At 42.2% G+C, this 21,907-nt stretch overlaps 1 protein-coding gene across 1 annotated transcript in view; it reads right to left on the bottom strand.

Moving 5' to 3' along the window:
• Positions 1–13,270: 13,270 nt before the first annotated feature.
• The window catches only part of STK24 (serine/threonine kinase 24), an 85,605-nt gene continuing 76,968 nt past the window's right edge, over positions 13,271–21,907 (bottom strand). Inside the window, exons 11-12 of the mRNA XM_075918782.2 lie at positions 17,682–17,714; positions 13,271–15,236 (exon numbers count right to left, since the gene is read on the bottom strand). Of these exons, the coding sequence (XP_075774897.2) occupies positions 15,218–15,236; positions 17,682–17,714 (52 nt within the window). The 3' untranslated portion in view covers positions 13,271–15,217. The remainder of the gene's footprint in view (positions 15,237–17,681; positions 17,715–21,907) is intronic.

Raw genomic sequence — 21,907 nt, 5'->3', positions numbered from 1 at the left:
AATTATAACCATATAGAAACAATAAAACAGTATTGGTATATTATTATAATATGAATAATGATCTTACACAAAGTTGACTAATTTATCAACAGCATACTCCATTGCATACCAGAAAATTATTTATACGAGCCTGGGCCTCGGGAGACGTCTCTTCTCCAAAGACATACACACAACCACTTAAAGGGCTGGATGATGCTATTGTAATGACTCATATAGTTTCTGAAATAGCTGTCACTTGAAATCAGTATTAACCAATGTGTGGTGACAGAAACAAGACAGGGAACAGAAGAATGTGACTAAGATCAAACATTGTGTGAAACTATGGCTATGTCTACACTATAGGGTTTTTCCAGGATTCCAGAAAAACTCCGTGTCCAGGGAACACGTATGCTCTTCTGTTTTGTTTGTTTTGTTTTGGCAGAAGAGCAGATACACCCTTTCAGAAGCCCTGTCTTTTTCCTTCAATGAGGAAGAAGGGTTCTTCTAAAAGAGGAAGCTTTTCTGAAATTTGACCTAGTGTAGACGGGCCAAATTTCAGAAAAACCTCTTCCAAAAAAAAAACCAATTGAAAAAAGGCAGGCAAATTTTTCCGATAGATCACTGTAGTGTATCATAGAACTGGAAGAGACCTCAGAAGGTCATCAAGTCCAGCACCCTGCTCTAGGCAGGACCAATTCCAACTAAATCAACCTGGCCAGGGCTTTGTCAAGCCGAGACTTAAAAACCTCTAAGGATGGAGATTCCACTACTTCCCTAGGTAATCCATTCCAGTGTTTCACCACCCTCCTAGTGAAATAGTTTTTCCTAATATCCAACCTGGACCTCTCCCACCACAACCTGAGAACATTGCTCCTTGTTCTGCCATCTGTCACTACTGAGAACAGCCTCTCTCCATCCTCTTTGGAACCTCCCTTCAGGAAGTTGAAGGCTGCTATCAATCAAATCCCCCCTCACTCTTCACTTCTGCAGACTAAACAGACCCAAGTCCCTCAGCCTCTCCTCATAAGTCATATGCTCTAGCCCCCTAATCATTTTGGTTGCCCTCCGCTGGACCCTCTCCAATGCATCCACATCCTTTTTGTAGTGGGGGGCCCAGAATTGGACACAATACTCCAGATGCGGCCTCACCAAAGCCGAATAAAGGGGAATGATGACATCTCTGGATCTGCTGGCAATGCTCCTCTTAATGCAACCTAATATGCCATTAGCCTTCTTGGCTACAAGGGCACACTGTTGACTCATATCTAGCTTCTCATCCACTGTAACCCCCAGGTTCTTTTCTGCAGAACTACTACTTAACCGGTTGGTCCCCAGCTTGTAACTATGCTTGGGATTCTTCCGTCCCAAGTGCAGGACTTTACACTTGTCCTTGTTGAACCTCATCAGATTTCTTGTGGCCCAATCCTCCAATTTGTCTAAGTCATTCTGTACCCTATCTTTGCCCTTAAGCGTATCTACCTCTCCCCCCAGCTTAGTGTCATCTGCAAACTTGCTGAGGGTGCAATCCATCCCCTCATCCAGATCATTAATAAAGATATTGAACAAAACTGGTCCGAGAACCGAACCTTGGGGCACTCCGCTAGAAACCGACCGCCATCCTGACATCGAGCCATTGATCACTACCCGCTGGGCCCGGCCTTCTAGCCGTCTTTCTATCCATCTTACCGTCCATTTATCCAATCCACAATCCCTTAACTTGCTGGCAAGAATATTGTGGGAGACTGTATCAAAAGCCTTGCTAAAGTCAAGGTATATAACATCCACTGACTTCCCCATGTCCACCGAGCCAGTTACCTCATCACAGAAGCTAATCAGATTGGTCAGGCACGACTTGCCCTTTGTGAATCCATGCTGACTATTCCTAATCACTTTCCTCTCATCCAAGTGCCTCAATATGGATTCCTTAAGGATCTCTTCCATGATTTTTCCAGGAACCGAGGTAAGACTGACCGGCCTATAGTTCCCTGGATCGTCCTTCTTCCCTTTTTTGAAGATGGGCACTACATTTGCCTTTTTCCAGTCATCCGGGATTTCTCCCGATCTCCATGACTTTTCAAAGATAATAACCAAAGGCTCCACAATGACAATTGCCAACTCCCTCAGTACCCTCGGATGCACCAAGTCTGGACCCATGGATTTATGTACTTTTAGCTTTTCTAAATAGTTCCTAACCTGTTCTTTACCCACCATGGGCTGTCCATCTTCATCCCATCTTGCATCACTTGGCGCAGAAGTCCAGGAGCCAACCTTGTCCGTGAATACAAAGGCAAAGAAAGCATTGAGTACTTCAGCTTTCCCCACATCATCTGTCACTAGGTTACCTCCTTCGTCCATTAGGGGCCGCACACCCTCTCTGATCACCTTCTTCTTGTTAACATGCCTGTAGAAACTTTTCTTGTTATCCTTCACATCCTTAGCCAGTTGCAATTCCATTTGCGCTTTCGCCTTCCTGATAATCCCCCGGCATTCTCGAGCTATACCTTTAAACTCCTCCCTGGTCATTTGTCCAAGTTTCCACTCTTTCTAAGCTTCCTTTTTGTGCTTAAGTTCACCAAGGATTTCCCCTGTAAGCCAGTCCGGTCTCCTACCATGTTTGCCTCTCTTGCTACGCGTCGGGATGGTTTCTTTCAATAAGGCTTCTTTAAAATACTGCCAGCTGTCCTGGACTCCTTTTCCTTTCATGTTAACATCCCAGGGGATTCTGCCCATCAGATCTCGGAGGGAGTCAAAATCTGCTTTTTTGAAGTCCAAGGTGTGTATTTTACTACTCTTTTCTTCCTTTGGTCAGGATCCTGAAATCTACCATCTCATGATCACTGCTTCCCAGGTTGTCACCCACCTCCACTTCCCCTATTAGTTCCTCCCTGTTTGTGAGCAGAAGGTCAAGCTGCGCACGGCCCCTGGTCGGATCCTTCAGCACCTGTGTCAAGAAGTTATCCCCAACATTCTCCAAAAACTTCCTGGATTCCCTGTGTACTGCCGTATTGGTTTCCCAGCAGATGTCAGGATGATTAAAGTCCCCCACGAGAACCAGGGCCTGCGATCTGGAAGCTTCGCTCAATTGTCTGAAGAAAGCCTCATCTACCTCATCCACCTGATTCGGTGGCCTGTAGCAAACACCAACCACAACATCAATGCTGTTGTTTGCTCCTTTAAACTTAACCCATAGACTCTCAACAGGTTTTTCTCCCTCTTTATACTGGAGTTCAGAGCAATCGTAGTGTTCTCTTACATATAGTGCAACTCCTCCTCCTTTTCTCCCCTGCCTGTTGTTCCTGAACAGTCTATACCCTTCCATGACAGCGCTCCAGTCATGCGAGTCATCCCACCAAGTCTCTGTTATCCCAATTAAATCATATTTCTTGGTCTGGGCCAGGGCCTCCAGTTCTTCCTGTTTGTTGCCCAGGCTTCTCGCATTAGTGTACAAACACTTCAGGTAACCAGTTGATCATCCTATCTTCGCCATTCGAAACATGGGTCCTCCTTTCTTGCCCCTTCCTCTCTGCATTTCTTCCCGGTATCGGACTTTCGCACTCCCCTCAGGGTTTTGGTCACCGTCCCCCGACGAACCTAGTTTAAAGCCCTCCTCACTAGGTTTGCAAGCCTGCCCGCGAAGATGCTCCTTCCTCTCTTCGTTAGGTAGATCCCATCTCTTCCTAACAATCCTTGTGCCCGGAACAGAGTCCCATGGTCGAAGAAACTAAAGCCCTCTCTGCGACACCATCTGCGCAACCACACATTTACATCCTCAGTTCGACGATCCCTGCCCAGTCCTTTCCCTTCAACAGGGAGGATGGAGGAGAATACCACTTGCACTCCAAATTCTTGGATCCTTCTTCCTAGCGCTACATAATCCGCACTAACATGCTCAAGATCATTCTTGGCCGTATCATTAGTTCCCACGTGGAGAAGCAGGAAGGGGTAGTGATCCGAAGGTTTGATCAGCTTGGTAAGCCTCTCAGTGACATCCTGAATGCGAGCTCCCGGTAAGCAGCACACCTCTCAAGATTCCAGGTCCGGACGGCAGAGGGATGGCTCCGTCATTTCCTTTTGGGCGTGGTGGCCGTGGAACCCCCATCCGTAGGACTACGCATCCCATGCCTTCCAGTAGATGGTGTTCCCTTCTGGTTTCTTCCTTGTGAGGTTCCTTCCAGAGCTTTCAGCACTGCAGAGCCTGTGGAGAGAGCTTGAAAGCGATTGCTTACCTCTATAGCATCGGGGAATTCCCGTGCTGGCCTTTTCCCCCCTTCTAGAAGTTACATGCTGCCAGTTCTCTTCTTGGTTGCGTACTGCCCTCTCTGGCTCTTCTGCCTGCCGTGCTTGAAGGATTAAATGCTGCCTTCTATCGAGGAAGTCTTCATCCTCTCTGATCAAGCGTAGGGTCGACACTTGGGCCTCCAGTCCTCTAATTTTCTCTTCCAAAATGTCGACCAGCTTGCACTTGGTGCAGATGAAATCCGTTCTTTCTTCCGGGAGGAAGACAAACATGGCACACGCTGTGCAGGTAACAACAGTAGACCCATCACCAACCATAGCTGCTGTCCTGGAAAAGGGATTTAAAAACAAAGGCAAGAGAACCTCCCGCCCTTCCCTCTCCCCTTCCGAACTCCCTCTGAAAACTCCCTGTTAGCAATCACCTACAGAGCTACAGCAAACCTATAAATTACAGGTAAGTTGTGGTGTGTAGCAATCCTTTCTATCCCTGCTTTCTCTCATATAACATAAAAATACAAAACATTTACCAGACAGGTAATGTTCCTTTAGCAGTCCAAATATTCTGAAGCATGCTGTCCCAGATACTACATTGTTATTGACAAAAAACCAACACCATTCCCTTTTTTCAAGGAATGACTTGAACATTACAAACTGATGAACTAAAAAGCTGTTTCGTTTACCAGCCATTGACATTAAGAAAGAAATGGTTACTAACCTTTCTGTAAGTGCTATTCTTTTTTAGATGATGTTACACATTCATTCCATTGTAGGTACACTCCTAGTACAATCACCAGAAATTTTTCTCCCAGTGCTACCTGTCAGGGCAGCTTGGGTAGCCTTTGCTAGTGCATGCTTATAGCACTGATATAAAGGGCCCAACCAATCCTGTGTCCCATAATTCCTTCTTTCCAGACAACTCCAATGTAGAGGAGGAGGAGGGTGGGTCGTGAAATGGACACGAACAACACAACTAGAAGAATAGTTACAAAAAGGTTAGTAACCATTTTTTTCTTTGAATCCATGCTCATGACCATTCCACTGTAGGTAATTCCCAAGCAGTTGCACGGGAGATGGGATCAACTTCATGGCCCTGCATGGTGACCACAAAACCTGGAATCAGTCCTAACCTGTTAAATAATGGTGTAATGGGCAGAAAAACACACTGAAACCTGCATTGCTGCTCTGCAAATGTCCTGAATAGGGACTTCTGAATGCCACTGATGCTTGGGCTCTTGTGGAGTGAGGCAGTTACGATAGCTGTTAGTGGAACACCTGCCTGCTCATAACATGTGCAAATACACAACGTGATCCAAGACCAAATTCTCTTATGCAGTGATGGGGAGACCTTTCATCCATCAGCTACCACTATGTAGTGTTGGATAAATTTATGGAACGGTTTGTTCATTTCTACGTAGGATTCAAAAGCACATCTAACATCCAGAATGTGAAGACACTTCTCCTGCGTCTTTTCAAATTGATAGGAAGATTGCCTGAATACTATGGATCTGGGAAATGACCTTTGGAAAGAATCTAGGATAGGGATGTAGCTGCAACTTATCCTTAAAGAAGAGAGAGTTTGAAGGTTCTGACATGAGGGCACGGATCTCCAAGATCCTTTTGGCCAAAGTAACAGCCACTAGAAAGGCTTCTCGCATGAGAGATATGACAAGGGGCTATGTTGCTGATGGTTCAAATGGGGGACTCATAAGTTTTGTTAATACCTGATTTAGGTCTTAGGGAGGGACAGGTTCTTCAATGTGGGAGGGTACAGTCTTTCAGGAAAGAGTTAAAGAAATAGACAGCGTGACAGGGCCAGGTCAGAGGGATACTAAAGAGTGCTAGAAGGAATGTATGTGAACCCTAAATTAAGTAGGTCTCTGTTTGCTGGGTAAACTGGCAGGGGCTGGCCTAGAGCCAGCAGGAACTTTCCAGAAGCAGTCTGGACAATCAGGCCAGTTAAGAACACCTGTAGCTAATTAGGAGCCTTCCAGAGCCAAGGGAGTCAAGCTAATTAGACCACCTGGGGCCAATCAAGAACCAGTTGAGGATGGTAAAAGGGCTCCTCTTCTGCTAGTTAGGGGACACATGAGAAGGAAGTAAGGAGCCAAAGTGTGGACATTGAGAGGAGTCTGGGTGAGAGCTGTGAGCTGCAAATCAGGAAGACTGTGTTGGAGCAGCAGGATAAGCTGCACAGGTACCAGAGAAACGGTACTGGAAGGGATTATTTGGGGAAGTAGTTTCCAGATGGGGAGTAGAATAAATCTCATCTGTTGCCACTGCCTTAGGGTCCCTGGCCCACCTCCCCCAACTCTACATTACCATCAGTGTCTATCCCTGGATAGGAAGGCCAGGACTATAAAGGGGTTTCACACACACATTATCGACTAGCCTGCGATGAGCAAGGCTCAGTAGGCTGTGAACTCTGCCTCTAGTAAAGAAAGAGACCACATAGCAGAACACAGCAAATCTGAGGCTGAATACTATCTGCCAGAGGTGGATAGGATCCACGGTCACAGCCATAGTTCTGCCACAACAGACATTTTATGAAAAAATGGACCAGTTAGCAATCTGAGGATAGAATATCAAAAACACTGCAAGGTTAACCTTAGGAGATCTCAAGCATAATACCCAAGAATGTCTTGCAGATATTACCATGTGGGCAAGACTTTACGGTAGGAAGCTTATATGGAGAACCATTTCCATATAGAAAGGTAAGCATTAGCCCTGATGGAAGGCTTTCTACTACCTAATAGGACTTGGTAGAACTGATCCAAAGTGCTCTGGAATTTACCCATAAAGTTTCCATGCAGTCAGGTGGAAGGAGCTGATGTTTGGGTGAAGCTTTCAATCAGGATCTTCAAAGATCAGGTCTGGATGTAGAAGGAGTGGAATTGATGCCACCACTACAAGGCCTGGCAGAGTGGCAAACCTAGTGCTGATGAGGCCAACCAGAGGCTCTAAGAATTATTCATGCCTGATCCTACTTCATTTTCAGTGCAAACTTGTGCCAAAGAAAAGTAAGAGAAACTCTAGTAGAGGTGACCTGTCTACAGGAGTAAAGTGTCCATGAGTTCACCTTTACTTCAGTCTTGCACAGCACAAAACTGTTGATACTACTTGCCAGGTGGCAAACAGACCCCCCCCCCCCCCCCCCAACTGCTGGAAAATGTCCCTTGCAAAGTCCAGGTCAAGGAACCACTTCTGGTGACTGAAGAAAGACACACTGAGGCAATCTGCATTCCCAGAAGGTGATAAATCTCAAGATGCACTGAGTGGGCTATGCAGAAGCTGAATTACTTCCTGATGAAAGGGATAGAATGAGCTACTCACTGCCTATTGAGTAGAACATGGTTGCCATGTTTTCTGAGAGAACCAACAAGTTCTTGCTTACAATGCAAGAACCAGAGAAGATACCATGGACGATAAAGTACTGATGGCGAGCATACTGAAGCCAGCAACATCTGAAGGGGGCTGAGATGGAGACTTAGGATGGATGTTGGTACAATGGATGTTGTACCATGTCCATTCATGAGGCAGTGAGGCCCAAAAGTCTGACAAGGCTAGGCTAATGTAATGGGGGTGATCCTGAGATGCACGATCAAGGACATGATCCTCTGAAACAAGGTCTTGTAGTAGAAAACCTCTGGCTAGGGTCCTGAACACTGCTCCAATAAACTTTATCCTCTGTATTGGAGTGAGGGTAAACTTCTGTATGTTTATTATAGAGCCTGGGATGTCAACTAGATGAAGTGGATGCTGGATTCTACCTGCACCCTGAGCAGCTGATCCGGCACAGTGGGGCAGTCTAGACCCACCACGGTCGACAAGGGAAGCCTTTTCACGAGGCATACCTAAGCAGTCGACAAAGGCTTGCCTTTGTTGACCGTGGCGTGTCTAGACTGCCCTGCTGTGCTGGATCAACTGATCCTCAGCACAGCGCAGTTGCTATTTTTATTTTAATGAAGTGGGGATTATTTAAATCCCTGCTTCTTTGCCTATGCCGAATAAACTATTTTACATGGCTCCATCGACGGAGCCATGTAGTCTAGACATAGCCCATGGGTATGTCTAAACTACATCCCTTTTTCGATAAAGGGATGTAAATTAGACATATTGAAATTGTAAATGAAGCCGGGATTTGAATTTCCTGTGCTTCATCTGCATAATTGCAGCCGTGGCTTTTTTTTTTTTTTGAAAAGCCGCTTTTCAGAAAAAAAAAAACCCACTGTCAAGATGGGGATCTGTCCACAGAAATGCCCCGTTTCGAAAGATCCTGTAACCCTCAAAAAATGAGGCATTTCTGTCAAAAGATCCCCATCTTAAACTCGTTTTTTTCCCAAAAAGCAGCTTTTCAGAAAATAGCCATGGCCATTATGTAAATGAAGCACTGGAAATTCAAATCCCAGCTTCATTTACGATTTTGACATGTCTAATTTACATCCCTTTATCGAAAAAGGGACGTAGTTTAGACAAAATCATGTGAAACTGTGGCTCTCGTCCAGAAGGGAAAAATGCATCTCCTGGACAAAAAGTTGCTGCTGTAGGGTCCCTAAAAAAGGAGAGGAGAGGTTGATGGTAGGAATGAACTAAAGGGAATCTCTCATTTCCACTGTACTCAGCACCCAATGGTCCATGATGATATGGGATCATGCATTGGTGAAGTGGGACAGGTGATCTGCAAATAAAGGGAAAACAGGATCTGGCATCACAGGAACTGGTATAACGTCCTCTAGCATGAACTATCAACATTATTCTGAAAATGTAAATTTTGTGAAACTCTCCAAACATACCAATTCTTGTCTTTTACTGTCAACAAAATACTTCAACATTGGTTTAAAATACTTCAACATTGGTTTTAATCAACAGAAATCATTACATTTCACAGAAATTCAATCAATGGGACACTTGACAGTTTTGTTTTGCTGCTAAACCTCTGAAATTAAGCAAAAACTTTTCAGCGACAGCACAACTCAACTTGGCCTCTCTGTTTTCATCCAGTAACCATGACCAATATTTTAACTTGATGTATGTCATGACAGAAAATGATACTTCACAAAGCAATGTTGAACCAAACATGGAAAAAGTTTGGCAACTTCAGTTTTCAAAATAGCAAACTAATTCTCTTGCAAGAGTATAACCCACAGTGTCTAAACTGATTCTTTTTTTGATTGATCAAGATGGCTTTGAAGTGTGAGCATTTCTTCTTCAAACAAACATTTGTCCAGGTCCAGCAAATTAATGTGGTCTTGAGAATTATTGATGTCAAACTGAAATGAGTTTTTCATGAATTGAAATGCCAACATGAAGCTTTTAAAATCTGCAAAACACTGGCTGAATTTCATTGCTAGGTTTATAAGCCATCTCACATAGTGCTGACAATCAAGGTCATCACACCCAAATTCACTATCTCTAGCAATTTTCTGCAACTTTGGGAAGTGGGTGAATTCTCCTACCTTCATTTGAATGACGGAATAGCTGTAGAGCTTAGAAGTGAACTCCAAAATCTGCTTGGCCACATTACAAAAAACCTTCCCCTTTCAGATTTAGCTCATTGAAATGAAAAAAGATATCAGTCAGGAACCACAAATCAAATTGCCACTGCTTATCTTTAATAGGAAAGCTGGACAGTATTTCTGCTTTCTCAACAAGAAAGTCTTTGATAGAAGTAACTAGTTCAAGGAACTGCTGAAGCACCTTGCCACGATTCAGCCATTACACATTAACAAAACATATGATTTCAGAATGCTCAAATTTGATTTTTCAAAAATTCCATAACTTGGCAATAGTTCAGAGCACTGCTGCGAATGAAATTCACAATTTTGATTTTCAGAATAGACAAATCCAGAATTTTTTCCCATCATAGCTAGTGCATCATCGGTTCTAACAGAAGCCAATTTTGCTAAATACAAGTTGAAATCATTTGAGATACTTTTGAAAGCACTGAATATACCAGATCCATAGGTCTGATTCGATCTCGCAACCCATATACAGAGCAGTTTTTTTATGAATCTGGAAATCATGTTACAAAATGAATTCAGAAGATGAGCTGAGAAACATAACTGATGTCATAAGACTCAATCAGTGTTTGACCTACTTATTGGCACTAAAGTTCAACTTGCAACTGGGTTTTCAGATCAATGGACAAATCTTTCAACCGACGGGCAACTGTTTAGTGACTTAGCTGAAAATTTTGAAGGCTCTGTAAAATGTTTTTTGCATCTGTTCATTATGATTTTCAAGCAATGTTTTCAGGACAGAAAATATTTTTTTCCATCATTTCTCCGTCTATGAATGACTTCTTGCTGCAGATATCCACACTGCTTTACAGCTGGCCAAAGTTACCAGTTCAGATGAAGATAGAAACCACTTCAAAACCTTCTACTACTTTTCAAAATCCAATTTCAGCTGACCAATTTTATCAGCTCATTCTTTACTTCCAATATGATACACTGGATTGAAATCACTGTGCTGCCTTTGGAAATGCCATCTTACATTGTCAGTCTTATTTACCACAATGCAGGAAACTGAAGCACTGTACAAACTCCTACATATGGCCACTATTGGAGGCCCCGAATCAGTCCATGCAGGGTAGCTTGCAAGGAAGGCCTGGCTATGGACTTCTCCTTATCTGCCAACGAGAATGCCTGTCTCACCTCTTGGGGAAATAAGTCCTTGAATTTCAACAAGGAGTTCCATATGCTGAAGTCTTATGTACCCAGCAGAGCCTACTGGCTAGTGAATCTATGCTGCAGTTTCTATCAAAAATGTCTTGGTATTTTTGCCTTAAGAGATGCCTTTTGCAGTTTCTGCCTTCCCTCTGGTTGTCTGTGGATACCACCAAGGATCCTGAGGGGACGGCATGGGATGAGTGTATAGGAACTCATAATCCAAGGATTTCCTCTTAAGCTTTTTCATGTGGAGGGGAAGAGAAGTAGGGGTTACCCACAGGGCTTTCACGGAATCCGCAATGGCCTTGCTGAGAGGCAGGGCTCCTCTTGACAGGTCCACTGATGCCAGAATGTCAACCAGGCTATGGGAGAATTACTTTACCTTCATCTGTAAGTTTAAGGCCACCTTCCTCAGCTGCTCCTGATAGACTTTGTAGTCATTCTGGGAACGCAACATGCCTACCCCTGTCAAAGAAGTCTGGCACTAGCTGAGCCACTTCTTTCCCTTCTGCACCAATAGGATCCCAAAGAGCCAGTTCCTGAAACTGAGTTTAGTACTAGAATCTGGATTTTGTACCAAATAGCAACATCTCAAGTGGAGAACTAGTATTAGAAGAAATTCCTACAAACTCTAAAAAGGGCCACTCCAACTAGTACCACCGAGGGGAAAATTTCCAGTGACCATGTTCGGGGTGCACACAAATCTTCAGTAGAATGCACATGTACAAACATCCAAAGAAGAAAGCAAGTCTGGTCACTCTGGATTCTGTCTATGCAATCCAAATGGTAAGATATATCTTCTGTCCTCACACAAATCAAAAAAGTTAGCCACTGATGCTACACGATACTATCAAAAAGGGCAATCACCTTCCAAAGTTAAAATAGGGGCAATTCCACAGTTACAGACCAGGATGGGAGGAACACCTGAAAGAAATAAATATCAGCATATCAACAGCCTTACCTTGATCCTCCAATTCCCTGTCAACTTTCTTGTAGAAAGTGTTAAGCAAATTAAAGTTGCCTCCAACCACAAGTCCTGCACCAGAAAACCAATTTCCCCATGATACTTGATACCCAAGGTATGTCTACACTGCAACTAGACACTCACTCCGGGATCAGAACATCTACACCACAGGCTAAGGCCTGGCCTCCAAGACTCCCAAGTTGGACACACCTGGTTGGCCGGTGCCACAAGGGCTTGTTGAGATTAGGAAAATTTCACCTACATGTAGTTATACCACTGCAATCCCTCAATATAGACTCTCCATATTGTGAAAAAGAGGGCTTACAAATGATAGCTTACTAGAGGAGGAGTTATACAGGTGGAGTCAATGTACAACAAGGTTTTTACCAGTGTAACTACATTAATGAAGTAAAATATCACTAAGATAGGAGTGACTCAAACTTGCAGGCTACGTCCTACACTGCAGACTTCTAGCACAAGTATTGTTTTGCGAGAGTGCTTGTGCAAAAGGTCTTCCACGAGAGCACATTCACACTGCCATGTGCTTTTGCACAAGAGCATCCATGGCAGTGTGGACATTCACTTGCGCAAGACAACTCATAAGGGTTTTTTGCGCAGGAAATTCGTGTTGCTTATCTACACTGCCTTCTTGTGGAAGAGCTCTTGACAGCAGTGGTTAAAACTTTGCTAATATAAAACAAAGTGAAGCTATGAGCAGGAGGCAGGCCCCTGCTCACAGAAGTTATCAAGAACAGGGCTGATATTACTGAAACACTCCTATCTAAGAGGTACTAAGGACAGACCATAAGCACATTCCAGAAGGGTTGTAACAGAACACCTCATGTAGAAACGTCTTGGTACCAATATACACCTCCCTCCCCCGGGTCTAAACTGACAGCAAGATAGTGATTAAACACCCATGTACGAGGTAATGGGTGATAACTATGCAACAGGAAGTGGCAATCTGGCACAGTAGGAGTGATGTATAACTTGTTTGTACCTGAGTATAAAAATGTACCCCAAAGAATTGTCTTTTTCTGACCTAGGAGACAGTGGTGAATCCCATGCTACTGACTGAGTCCATTGTAATGAGCATACATATGTTAGCCTAACAGTTGATATCTAATCCACAGAACTTAAGAACGTGCTCCGTCTACAAAAATCTGTCCTGGTACCTTCGATCTTCATCTGGTTTTTTGGCTTTTGAGAGGCTCTCTTGGAGTCTGCTATAGTTGCATAAGCCAACATGACACACAGAGGTCTGTAATACATGGATGTATGTTCCAATCCCTCATCTTACTACAGCATCATATTTTCTGTTAAAATGGTGTGTCTTTTGTGTAGCCAAGTCCTAAAATTCTGCATCTCATTAGATCAGTGGTAAGATTACTGAATTCTATATGGAGAAATTATATCTGTGCCATCAGTGGAAAAAGCTTTATTTAGATGAAGCTCCAGTTTAATATATTCTGAGTTCTCACATGAGAAAACATCTTCTTTAATCATGACAAAATTAGAAATTCATTTCTCTTATTTGCAAGGTGCTCAATATATTGCACAACAGAAGAGAAGTTTAGATACAAGGTATATAAACAGTCAACATTGTTATAGAAAACAAAATGCATACATCAGATTCTGCTTAGAGGACAACTTAATACATCCTTCAAGAAGGGCAGAAGTCCAATCACATATCGTAATACTACTGCATATGCCCAGTGCAATTGACCGCACTCAATTTTTATGCAGTGTGAAGAACTAAACTTGCAGACTTCCTGCTACATTAAGATGTCTCTACTCTGCAAATACACACACACAAATTAAAAAAATAATTCTGTTTGTGACCTTTATTAATCCTTGAATTATACTTATGCTTATGAATACTTCCTGATCTCCCACTTATCTGAAATACATTAACTTTAAAGAAATAAATCTGTTACAAACTGGTATCAGTCCTATGTATTCACACAAAGTGCTGAATAAAGATCAAGAGTTAAACTGACACTTCAAGTACAACTCAAGGACTATTTCTAAATGTTGGAGCTTCTAAGAGGTAATGCACTTGATTGCCTTGTGAGAAACAAAATATTTTTCATTATTTTACCAGGTGCAAGGAATGGTTAGTAATGCCACCAGGCTCTACTAAACAATATTTATCAACTATTATTGTAGACTGCAAGGGAAACTAAGGCTAACTAAAAAAGTGTGTACACCTAATGCACCCCCTGCGCACACACCCCAAAAAAACCACACATTACCTTTTTCAAAGAATTTTTTTTAGTTAACTTTATTTTTTTACAGCTTATTTAAGTGCCTCATCTCACAATCTTTTACAAGTGAAGTCTTCCAGTGAGTTCAACATCTGCATGGCTGAAGTAATACTTGTTTGAATGTAAATTGCAGGACATTGTACTCAAAAGAAATTTTGAAATAGCTGCATTACCGGCACCAGAAAAATTTAGCTTAAGTGCAATATTATTATGTCAAATTCTTAGCAGAAGACATTTTCTTAAAATAATATTAACATTTTCTTAAATATCTTGCCTCAGATATTGACTACCTCTATTTCAGAAATATAGTGGCCTCAAATGAAATACCTTCCTATTACTGGTACAGATTTCTGAATCTTAACATTTTTCTCTACCAAATGATTGTCATTTTACATTTAAGACAAATGTTTATCAAGGGCTGCCTTCACCAAGCATCATCTATTACAATCATCCTTAAATAATGTCAAACTGGGTAGTTCAAAGATGGGGAACCTTTTTTGGATCTATGCCCACAGATAGTCTGTAGGGAGTGCTTTCCTACAACACACAGACATTTTCTTCTCCCATCAGGCAGAGCGCATGGGTCATATCCTGCCTTGATTGGGGTCCTCAGAACCTCATGGGTTGGATCAAGGCAAGATGCAGGTCAGACCTTAGGTTTCCCACCCCAGGGTAGTTTCTCATAACAAAATACAAGGACAGGTCAGCAATTACACTGTCCAAACACCAGCCTAATTATCTGACTAACTTTTGCTTTAAAATCTCAAAGCAGAACTCCATATTGTCCTGTAAATCTGACTTGCCTACTAAATCTTAAATGTGCTCTTTTCCAATTAGCTCATTTTATTTTTAGGACATTCTTATAGTAATGGATTACACTGGGAAGGCGTCAGTGGTTCCATATAAACTTCAATTTAGCTGAGATGATTTTACATGCCTCCTACAACATTATACCACACACACTCAAATGGTAGAATTGACTCGCTGTTGATTTCTATGTTGAGAAGGGTAAATTCTTCGTTTTACTTCATCTTACTTCATCAAGAGTCAAATGCAAATTTCCAGTTAGTAATAACGACAGTTGTGTGTTCATTTCCTCTAGATTAAACTGTGTCTTCATAGCTTTAAAATCAAACAAATTTTAATGATTATGTAAGAGGGTTGAAAAATAGCACTTTAGTTTCAAATTATTTTAAAGAGAGTCAGCCTTTCCCAGGCTAAATTATGCTATATGTTGTCAGACATAGTGTATCTAAATAATTTCATTCACTTCCTAGAGTGATTTTTTTTCTAGTTCTAAAATAACATGAGACTAGATAACGAGAAATCTGACAATTACATAGCATGAAAAATACACACCTGAAGTAAAACAAGACAAAATCCACTCTCTCCTTGCCTACTAAGAAAACTAGTTACAGTAAAACTCCATTAGTCCGGCATCCAATGCTCCGGGACTCCTGATGGTCCGGCACCATCAGGAACCTGGAAGTGCTGGGGCAGCCGGACAGGCTTCCCCCATTCAGCTGCTGCTGAAACTGACCAGCAGCTGAATCGGGGAAGCCGGGAGCAGAGCAGCTGGGGTGCTGATGGGTTGGTCCCGCAGCGCCGTCCTTTGGCGAGGGGCGGCGCTACAAGACCAACCCGGCAGCACCCCAGCTGCTTTGCCCCAGGCGTCCGGATTCAGCCGCTGCTGAAACTGACCAGTCAGTTTCACCAGCAGGCTGAATCCGGACCCCTGGGGCAGAGCAGCTGGAGTGCTGCCGGGTTGGTCCCGCAGCGCCAAAGGAAGGCGCTGCGGGACCAACCCGGCAGCACTCCAGCTGCTCTGCCCCAGGCGTCCCCAAGAGCAGCTGGGGTGCTGCCGGGTTGGTCCCGCAGCCCCCGAGGGAGAGCGCTACGGGACCAACCGGGCAGCACCCCAGCTGCTCTGTCCCAGGCGTCCCCGATTCAGCTGCTGCTGAAACTGACCAGCAGCAGCTGAATCAGGGACGCCTGGGGCAGAGCCGGACTATCGTAAGGGGGGGGCTATGAGGGGTCTGGGGTGGCATCCCCTCCCACCCCACTCCAGACCCCTCATAGCCCCCCCTTCTGATAGTCCGGCATATCTGATAATCCGGCACCCCCTGGGTCCTAAAGGTGCCAGATTATCGGAAGTTTACTGTACTTGTTTCCAATTTTGGTAAAGCAGGCTACGCTAAACCATTTAATAAAAACCATAAAGAGAGGTTACTTCACAAAATCATACAATTACTATTTCCAAGGTGATAAACACTAAATACAATTATTCAGAAGTGACCATTAGCGCTGGAGATTTTCATTTCAGGCAATCAAAATTAATGTACTTTTTGTATAGTGATTGAGATTACAGGCTATTGTGCATGCAGTAATTTGGACCCAATCCTGCATTACTAATGTAAATCCCTTTAATGTCAATAGGAGATGCACAGATTTAAAGACTGCAGGATTGGGACCTTCTATACAGTGTAAATTCATTTTTTTCTTTTACTACCCGAGACAATTTCATTTTATAATTAAAAACAGCAGCCACCGTTATGAAACATTTTCCACTCTCTGAAAGCCTGGGTTGTAAGATATTTTAAGATTTCAAAATATATGTAAGCTTATAAAATTTATTCATGTAATATTTAGATATGTTTAGATATAAAAGGTATTTTGATTTCACTACAAGCTTCAACAAGTATATACTATTAAAACTGGACAATATATATGATTTGGAATCTACATGGGCACAATTTAAAACAAATGTAAAAGTGAAAAATACTATAATACAAAAACAATTTAAAGCTTTAAATGAGACAAATGTATTAAATTTAAACCAACCCAAAAATAGTACCATATTCAGAAAGTCAGCTTCAGAGTGTAAAAGGGAAAAAGGAGAATAAGGGATATAGGACAAATCAGGAAATCTGGATTTACTGAGGTACAACAAATAGATGGTTTCTATAATAGGGCAAACGATCTTTACTATCTTTCCATGGCAAATCCTTAAAATACAAAAATTCAACTAAAATCACCTGTCATAATTGAAATTTCACATGTAGTAAAGGCAAGGTAATATTCAGTTATGTCCTGTCAAATATTTGCCTCACTGACATTATCTACAGAAGAGTTGGCTATCTTTTACACAGTGACTCCTTATATAGTTTGAAAGAGTTTCAGTACAAAATGACACAACATACAGATCTGTACACAAATCCAACAGAACGTTTTTCTGTCTCCCAAAGAAGTTATCTTAAAGCAAGATACCTGAGATTTCACAATATCTTCAGTGTCCTTATCACAATCGTAAATATACATTTCAGATTTTAAAAAAAGACTACACCCTTGAACATGTGCATTATGGTTAAAAAAAACCTATAGCTTTAAGGAGCTGAAGAAAACACCCCATTTGAGAGACTTCATTTTTGCTGTTGCACATTCAGGAACGCCCTTTCACTGAAGAACACTCTATTTATTGAGCAGCAGACCAACATTAGAGGGCACTTTTTTAATGCAAACACCACATGGCTCCTGTAAACTTTGAAAAATTCAGTAACAATACTTCACTTGGATGAAGTACTTCCTCCAGTCAATGAATACCTGAAGAGGAAAATAAATGGTTATTTTTGTCACTTTCAAAATAATTATATAACAAACAATGGTTAAAAATCATTAAATGGTGCTGTAAATAGAAACTTAAAGCTTTGTTCTTCTCAAGATCATACTTACCACAACTACTCTATTCAACAGAAATTACAACAACCAACTCTCAACTGTCTTTTAATGGGCACCCAATCATTTTCTTTTAAATCTCCTAATTTGGAGAACTTGGTATCTCAGCCACCTCAAAATGTTGTGGGACAGGCAACAATTTTTGAACTAGATCTCCTCTTCCACCAAAAGAAAATACAGTTTTTCCATTCCAAAAGTAGAAGGGGGAGAGAAGGAGTTGAATGCATTAAATGTCACAGAATTTCAAAGAATATTAGAGACAAGAATATGCTCTAATCACTATATCAGAACACATGCTTAAGAATTTCTACTGTCTCTTGGTGGTCATCACAGCTTGCTAGTGCTAGGTACTATACTTTATAACATTTTGTAAATGGCAAGAATTATTGAAATTTGCCAGTGACCAGGTAATTTCAGACATTAAAATGCCTAAAGAAAAGAACTTGATACTATAAAAAGATTATACTCTTGCTCAAAGATGTATATAAATGGCAACAGTATTTGATATTAAAAGTATATTGAAGTGTGCACAAAAAGTGATATAATTTCACTTTCTTAGCTGTGTTAGAGAGGAATATCTGAAATTAGTAACTTGGGTCATCAGTTATTTGGATAATGGAGTGAAGATTATGCTTATAAAATTTATGGATGACACCAAATTAGGAGGGTTGCAAGCACTTTGAAGGGCAGGATTAGTATTCAAATGACTTTGACAAACTGAAGCATTTGGCTGAAATCAAGATGATGAAAATCAGTAAGACAAGTGCAAAGTACTACATTTTGGAAGGGAAAACCAAATGTACAAATACAAAGTACAAAATACAAATAATTACCTAGACTACAGTACCGAAGGGAAGCACCTGTTGATTAGAACGGATCACAAACTGAATATGAATCAATAATACACGGCCCTTGCAAAAAAGCTAGTATTGTTCTTGGGTGTTTTAACAAGAGTGCAATATGTAAGATGTGGGAGGTTACTGTTCCATTCTACTTGGCACAGGTGATGCCTCAGTTGGAGTACAGAATCCAGTTTTGGGCACCATGCTGTCAATACCTTTCTTGCACTGGAGAGAATCCAGACAAGAGCAATAAACATTATCAAAGGTTTAAAAATCCTGGTTTCTAAAGGCTATTATACACTGACCAATTCTTCTCCTGGCCCACTGAAGGTAGCATAAGACATAATAGGCTTAAATTGCAGCAGGGAAGATCGACGTAACAGGAAAAACAAAGGGAGGCTGTGGGATTCCTGTCTGGAGGAGGTTTTAACAACAGGTTAAACACCTGACGAAGAATGTCTAGGGCCATGGTCACCATCCAATAGCTCCATCCAATAGCTCGGGATCTACCGGTAGATTTTGAAGCCTCTAACAGGTGATCCTAACTGGTTTGGCCAGGAGGCTATCAAGTGCCAGCACTTCAACTGCTCCTCCCACCACTGCTGCGCATCTCCTGCCCTTTGCGTTAGAGCTTTCCCTGCCCCAGAGCCACCTGCTTGCCGTGCAGGAAAGGGAAGAGAAAGGAGGTGGTGCTGATGTCAGGGTGCACCCTTTCCCACCCTGTATTCTGTCTCCACAGAACGGAGAGGGGGGCACAATAGGGCTTGGGATGAGGGAGTTTGCTGGCTGCTTTTGAGAGTGGTGCAAGGTCAGCACAGGGGTGAGCCTGCCTTAGTCCCACTGACCCACCTGCGGTAAGCAGTGTGCAGCTGGAGCCAGCTCTGAACCCGTCCTAGTCATAAACCCCCTCCTTCATCCCTAGCCCTGAACTCCTGGATCCAAATTCCCTTACAGAGCCTATACCCTGAACCCCTTCCTGCACACTGACTCCATGCCCCAGGCTCAGCTCAGAGTCCCTCCACACTCCAAATCCCTTAGCCCAAGACCAGAGCCCATGCTTCAACCCTCTGCCTCTTGAAAGGGAGGGAGGATGGAGTGAGCGAGGGCGGGGCATCAAAGAAGGAGCACAAAGGAGGTGGGGCAAGGGCATTTGGGTTGAAATTGATCCTGGATTGCACTTAAATTCAAAAAGTGATCTTGTGCATAAAAAGGTTGGAGACCACTGGTCTAGGGCATACTTGATTCTGCCTCAACATGGGGAGTTGGACTAGATAACCTCTCAAGATCCTTTGCAGTCCTGCATATCTATGATTATCTGAAACTGACAAAAAAAATGACTATGCCTGAAAAATGCCATTATTCAAAGGCAAACACATTTTTCTGATGGAAGTCCACTTTTACAAGTCTTGAAATATTTTTTTGTAAAGACTTTTTGATGAACCTCTCAGACACACTCAGCTTTAAACTGCTAAGAGAATAGGTGAGGCAAATTATCCTGCATAGAGGGGGCTAAAAATTATGCTAGTTGTGATAAAGCTTTTCAACTTTTCTTATGATAGCAGGGACACACAAGTGGTTGACTTAAGTATTTAAAAGAAACAATAACTGGTTTTGTTTTAGGAATATTAATTAACTAAAATTGTGTTATTTAATGAAATTGTAATTGAGTAATAATAAAAGAAATAGCAATGTACAAATGTTGGTAAAGACAGGCCCTACTCCAAAGAGTTCACAAGCAAAATAAGAAAAAAAAAAGACAAGACCCTAAACAAGAGATAAAGTATTATTAAGTAAAGATAAAGCAAGTATTACTGATGAGAAGAGGTGTAGGTTTAACAGAGGGATTCAGATGAGGGGTTAGAGTTGTTTAAAGGATATATACTCAATACTAATTCTTTATACTTTTTTTAAATTACAGGCAAACATATTACTTTACAAAGCAAATGTCATAGGTAGACAAAATCTCATACGAGGCTTCTATTTTCATAAGTTTATTAATAAATTCAATTTCTTCTATATTGAAATTGGCATACATCAATACAGCAGAAAAAATGGATTAACTTATAATACATATTTAGCTGTGAAATATACATATTCCAGAAGTTTTACACAAAGCATTTCCAACTGCTTGAAATATTCTGATTGATTTCTGTATGGCTCATCTTCTGCTGGAATGTACAGGCATGAGAGGTTATACTCAGCACCATCCTTTGTCCTTAATATTCAATTAATGAGACTTTCAGGTGACCATTTTTGTTCATTCTCTAGACAAGTGTACTAATAAACTTGAACTGTATCAGATTCACACTACAATTTATAAAGCAATATCATATTTCACTAAATTTGCATTTGTTTTTAATTTTACTAATATACAGTGGTTGCTCCTTCAGAAACTTACTCCCTTTACATAAGTTGAAAGACTTTTTGAAAATTTGTTGATATGCTTATATAAGCTCTGTCATGCAAGAGTTGAAGTACAATAAACTTTAATATTGATACAGTATTTGATATTTTAACCTGGGTCAATGAGCATTTTTCTTGTGATGAAAGAGGAGAATTTTTATTAAGGCAAACATAAAAGACAATGCCAATGAACATTATTGTGTACTCTGTATATTTTTTAAATGGCTTTCAACTGATGACCTGGATTTAAAAAAAAAAATGGGTAAAGTTCACACAATTCACTGATGTATTAGACTAGTGGTCCCAAACATGGTGCCCGTGGACGCCATGGTGCCCGCCTGGGCATTTATGGGTGTCCGCCAAAACATCTGGGCCGGCCCCGCCCCCAGCACACGGCACATGGGCAGAGACGGCTCCCAGCGCAGGGGCAAACCCTGCCCCGGGTGCGCGGCACATGTGCAGTGCTGGCGCAGGGCGCGTGGGTGGCCCCTGCCCTGGGTGCAAGGCACATATGCGGTGCTGGCCCCGGGCGCAGGGCACTTGGGCGGCCTCTGCCCCATTCCCGGGCGTGTGGGTGGCCCCGGACCTGGGTGCATGCATGGTCCTGGCCCCAGATGCCTGGCACTTGACCAGCCCCGCCCCTGGATGCCCAGCAGCCCCTAAAAGTTGGGGACCACTGTATTAGATCATTTTGAAATTTCAAAGTCAACTCTCTTCGGAGTTACAGGCAGTCCCCGAGTTACGCGGATCCGACTTACGTCGGATCCGCAGTTACGAACGGGGTTTGCTGCCCGTCTCCCTGGTCTGCTGGAGACC

The sequence above is a fragment of the Pelodiscus sinensis genome, chromosome 1 (genome assembly GCF_052426305.1).
Source record: "Pelodiscus sinensis isolate ZL-2025 chromosome 1, ASM5242630v1, whole genome shotgun sequence".
Classification (NCBI taxonomy): Eukaryota; Metazoa; Chordata; order Testudines; family Trionychidae; genus Pelodiscus; species Pelodiscus sinensis.
The sequence above is the reverse complement of the archived record's forward strand: the minus strand, read 5'-3'. Positions and strand labels throughout refer to the sequence as shown.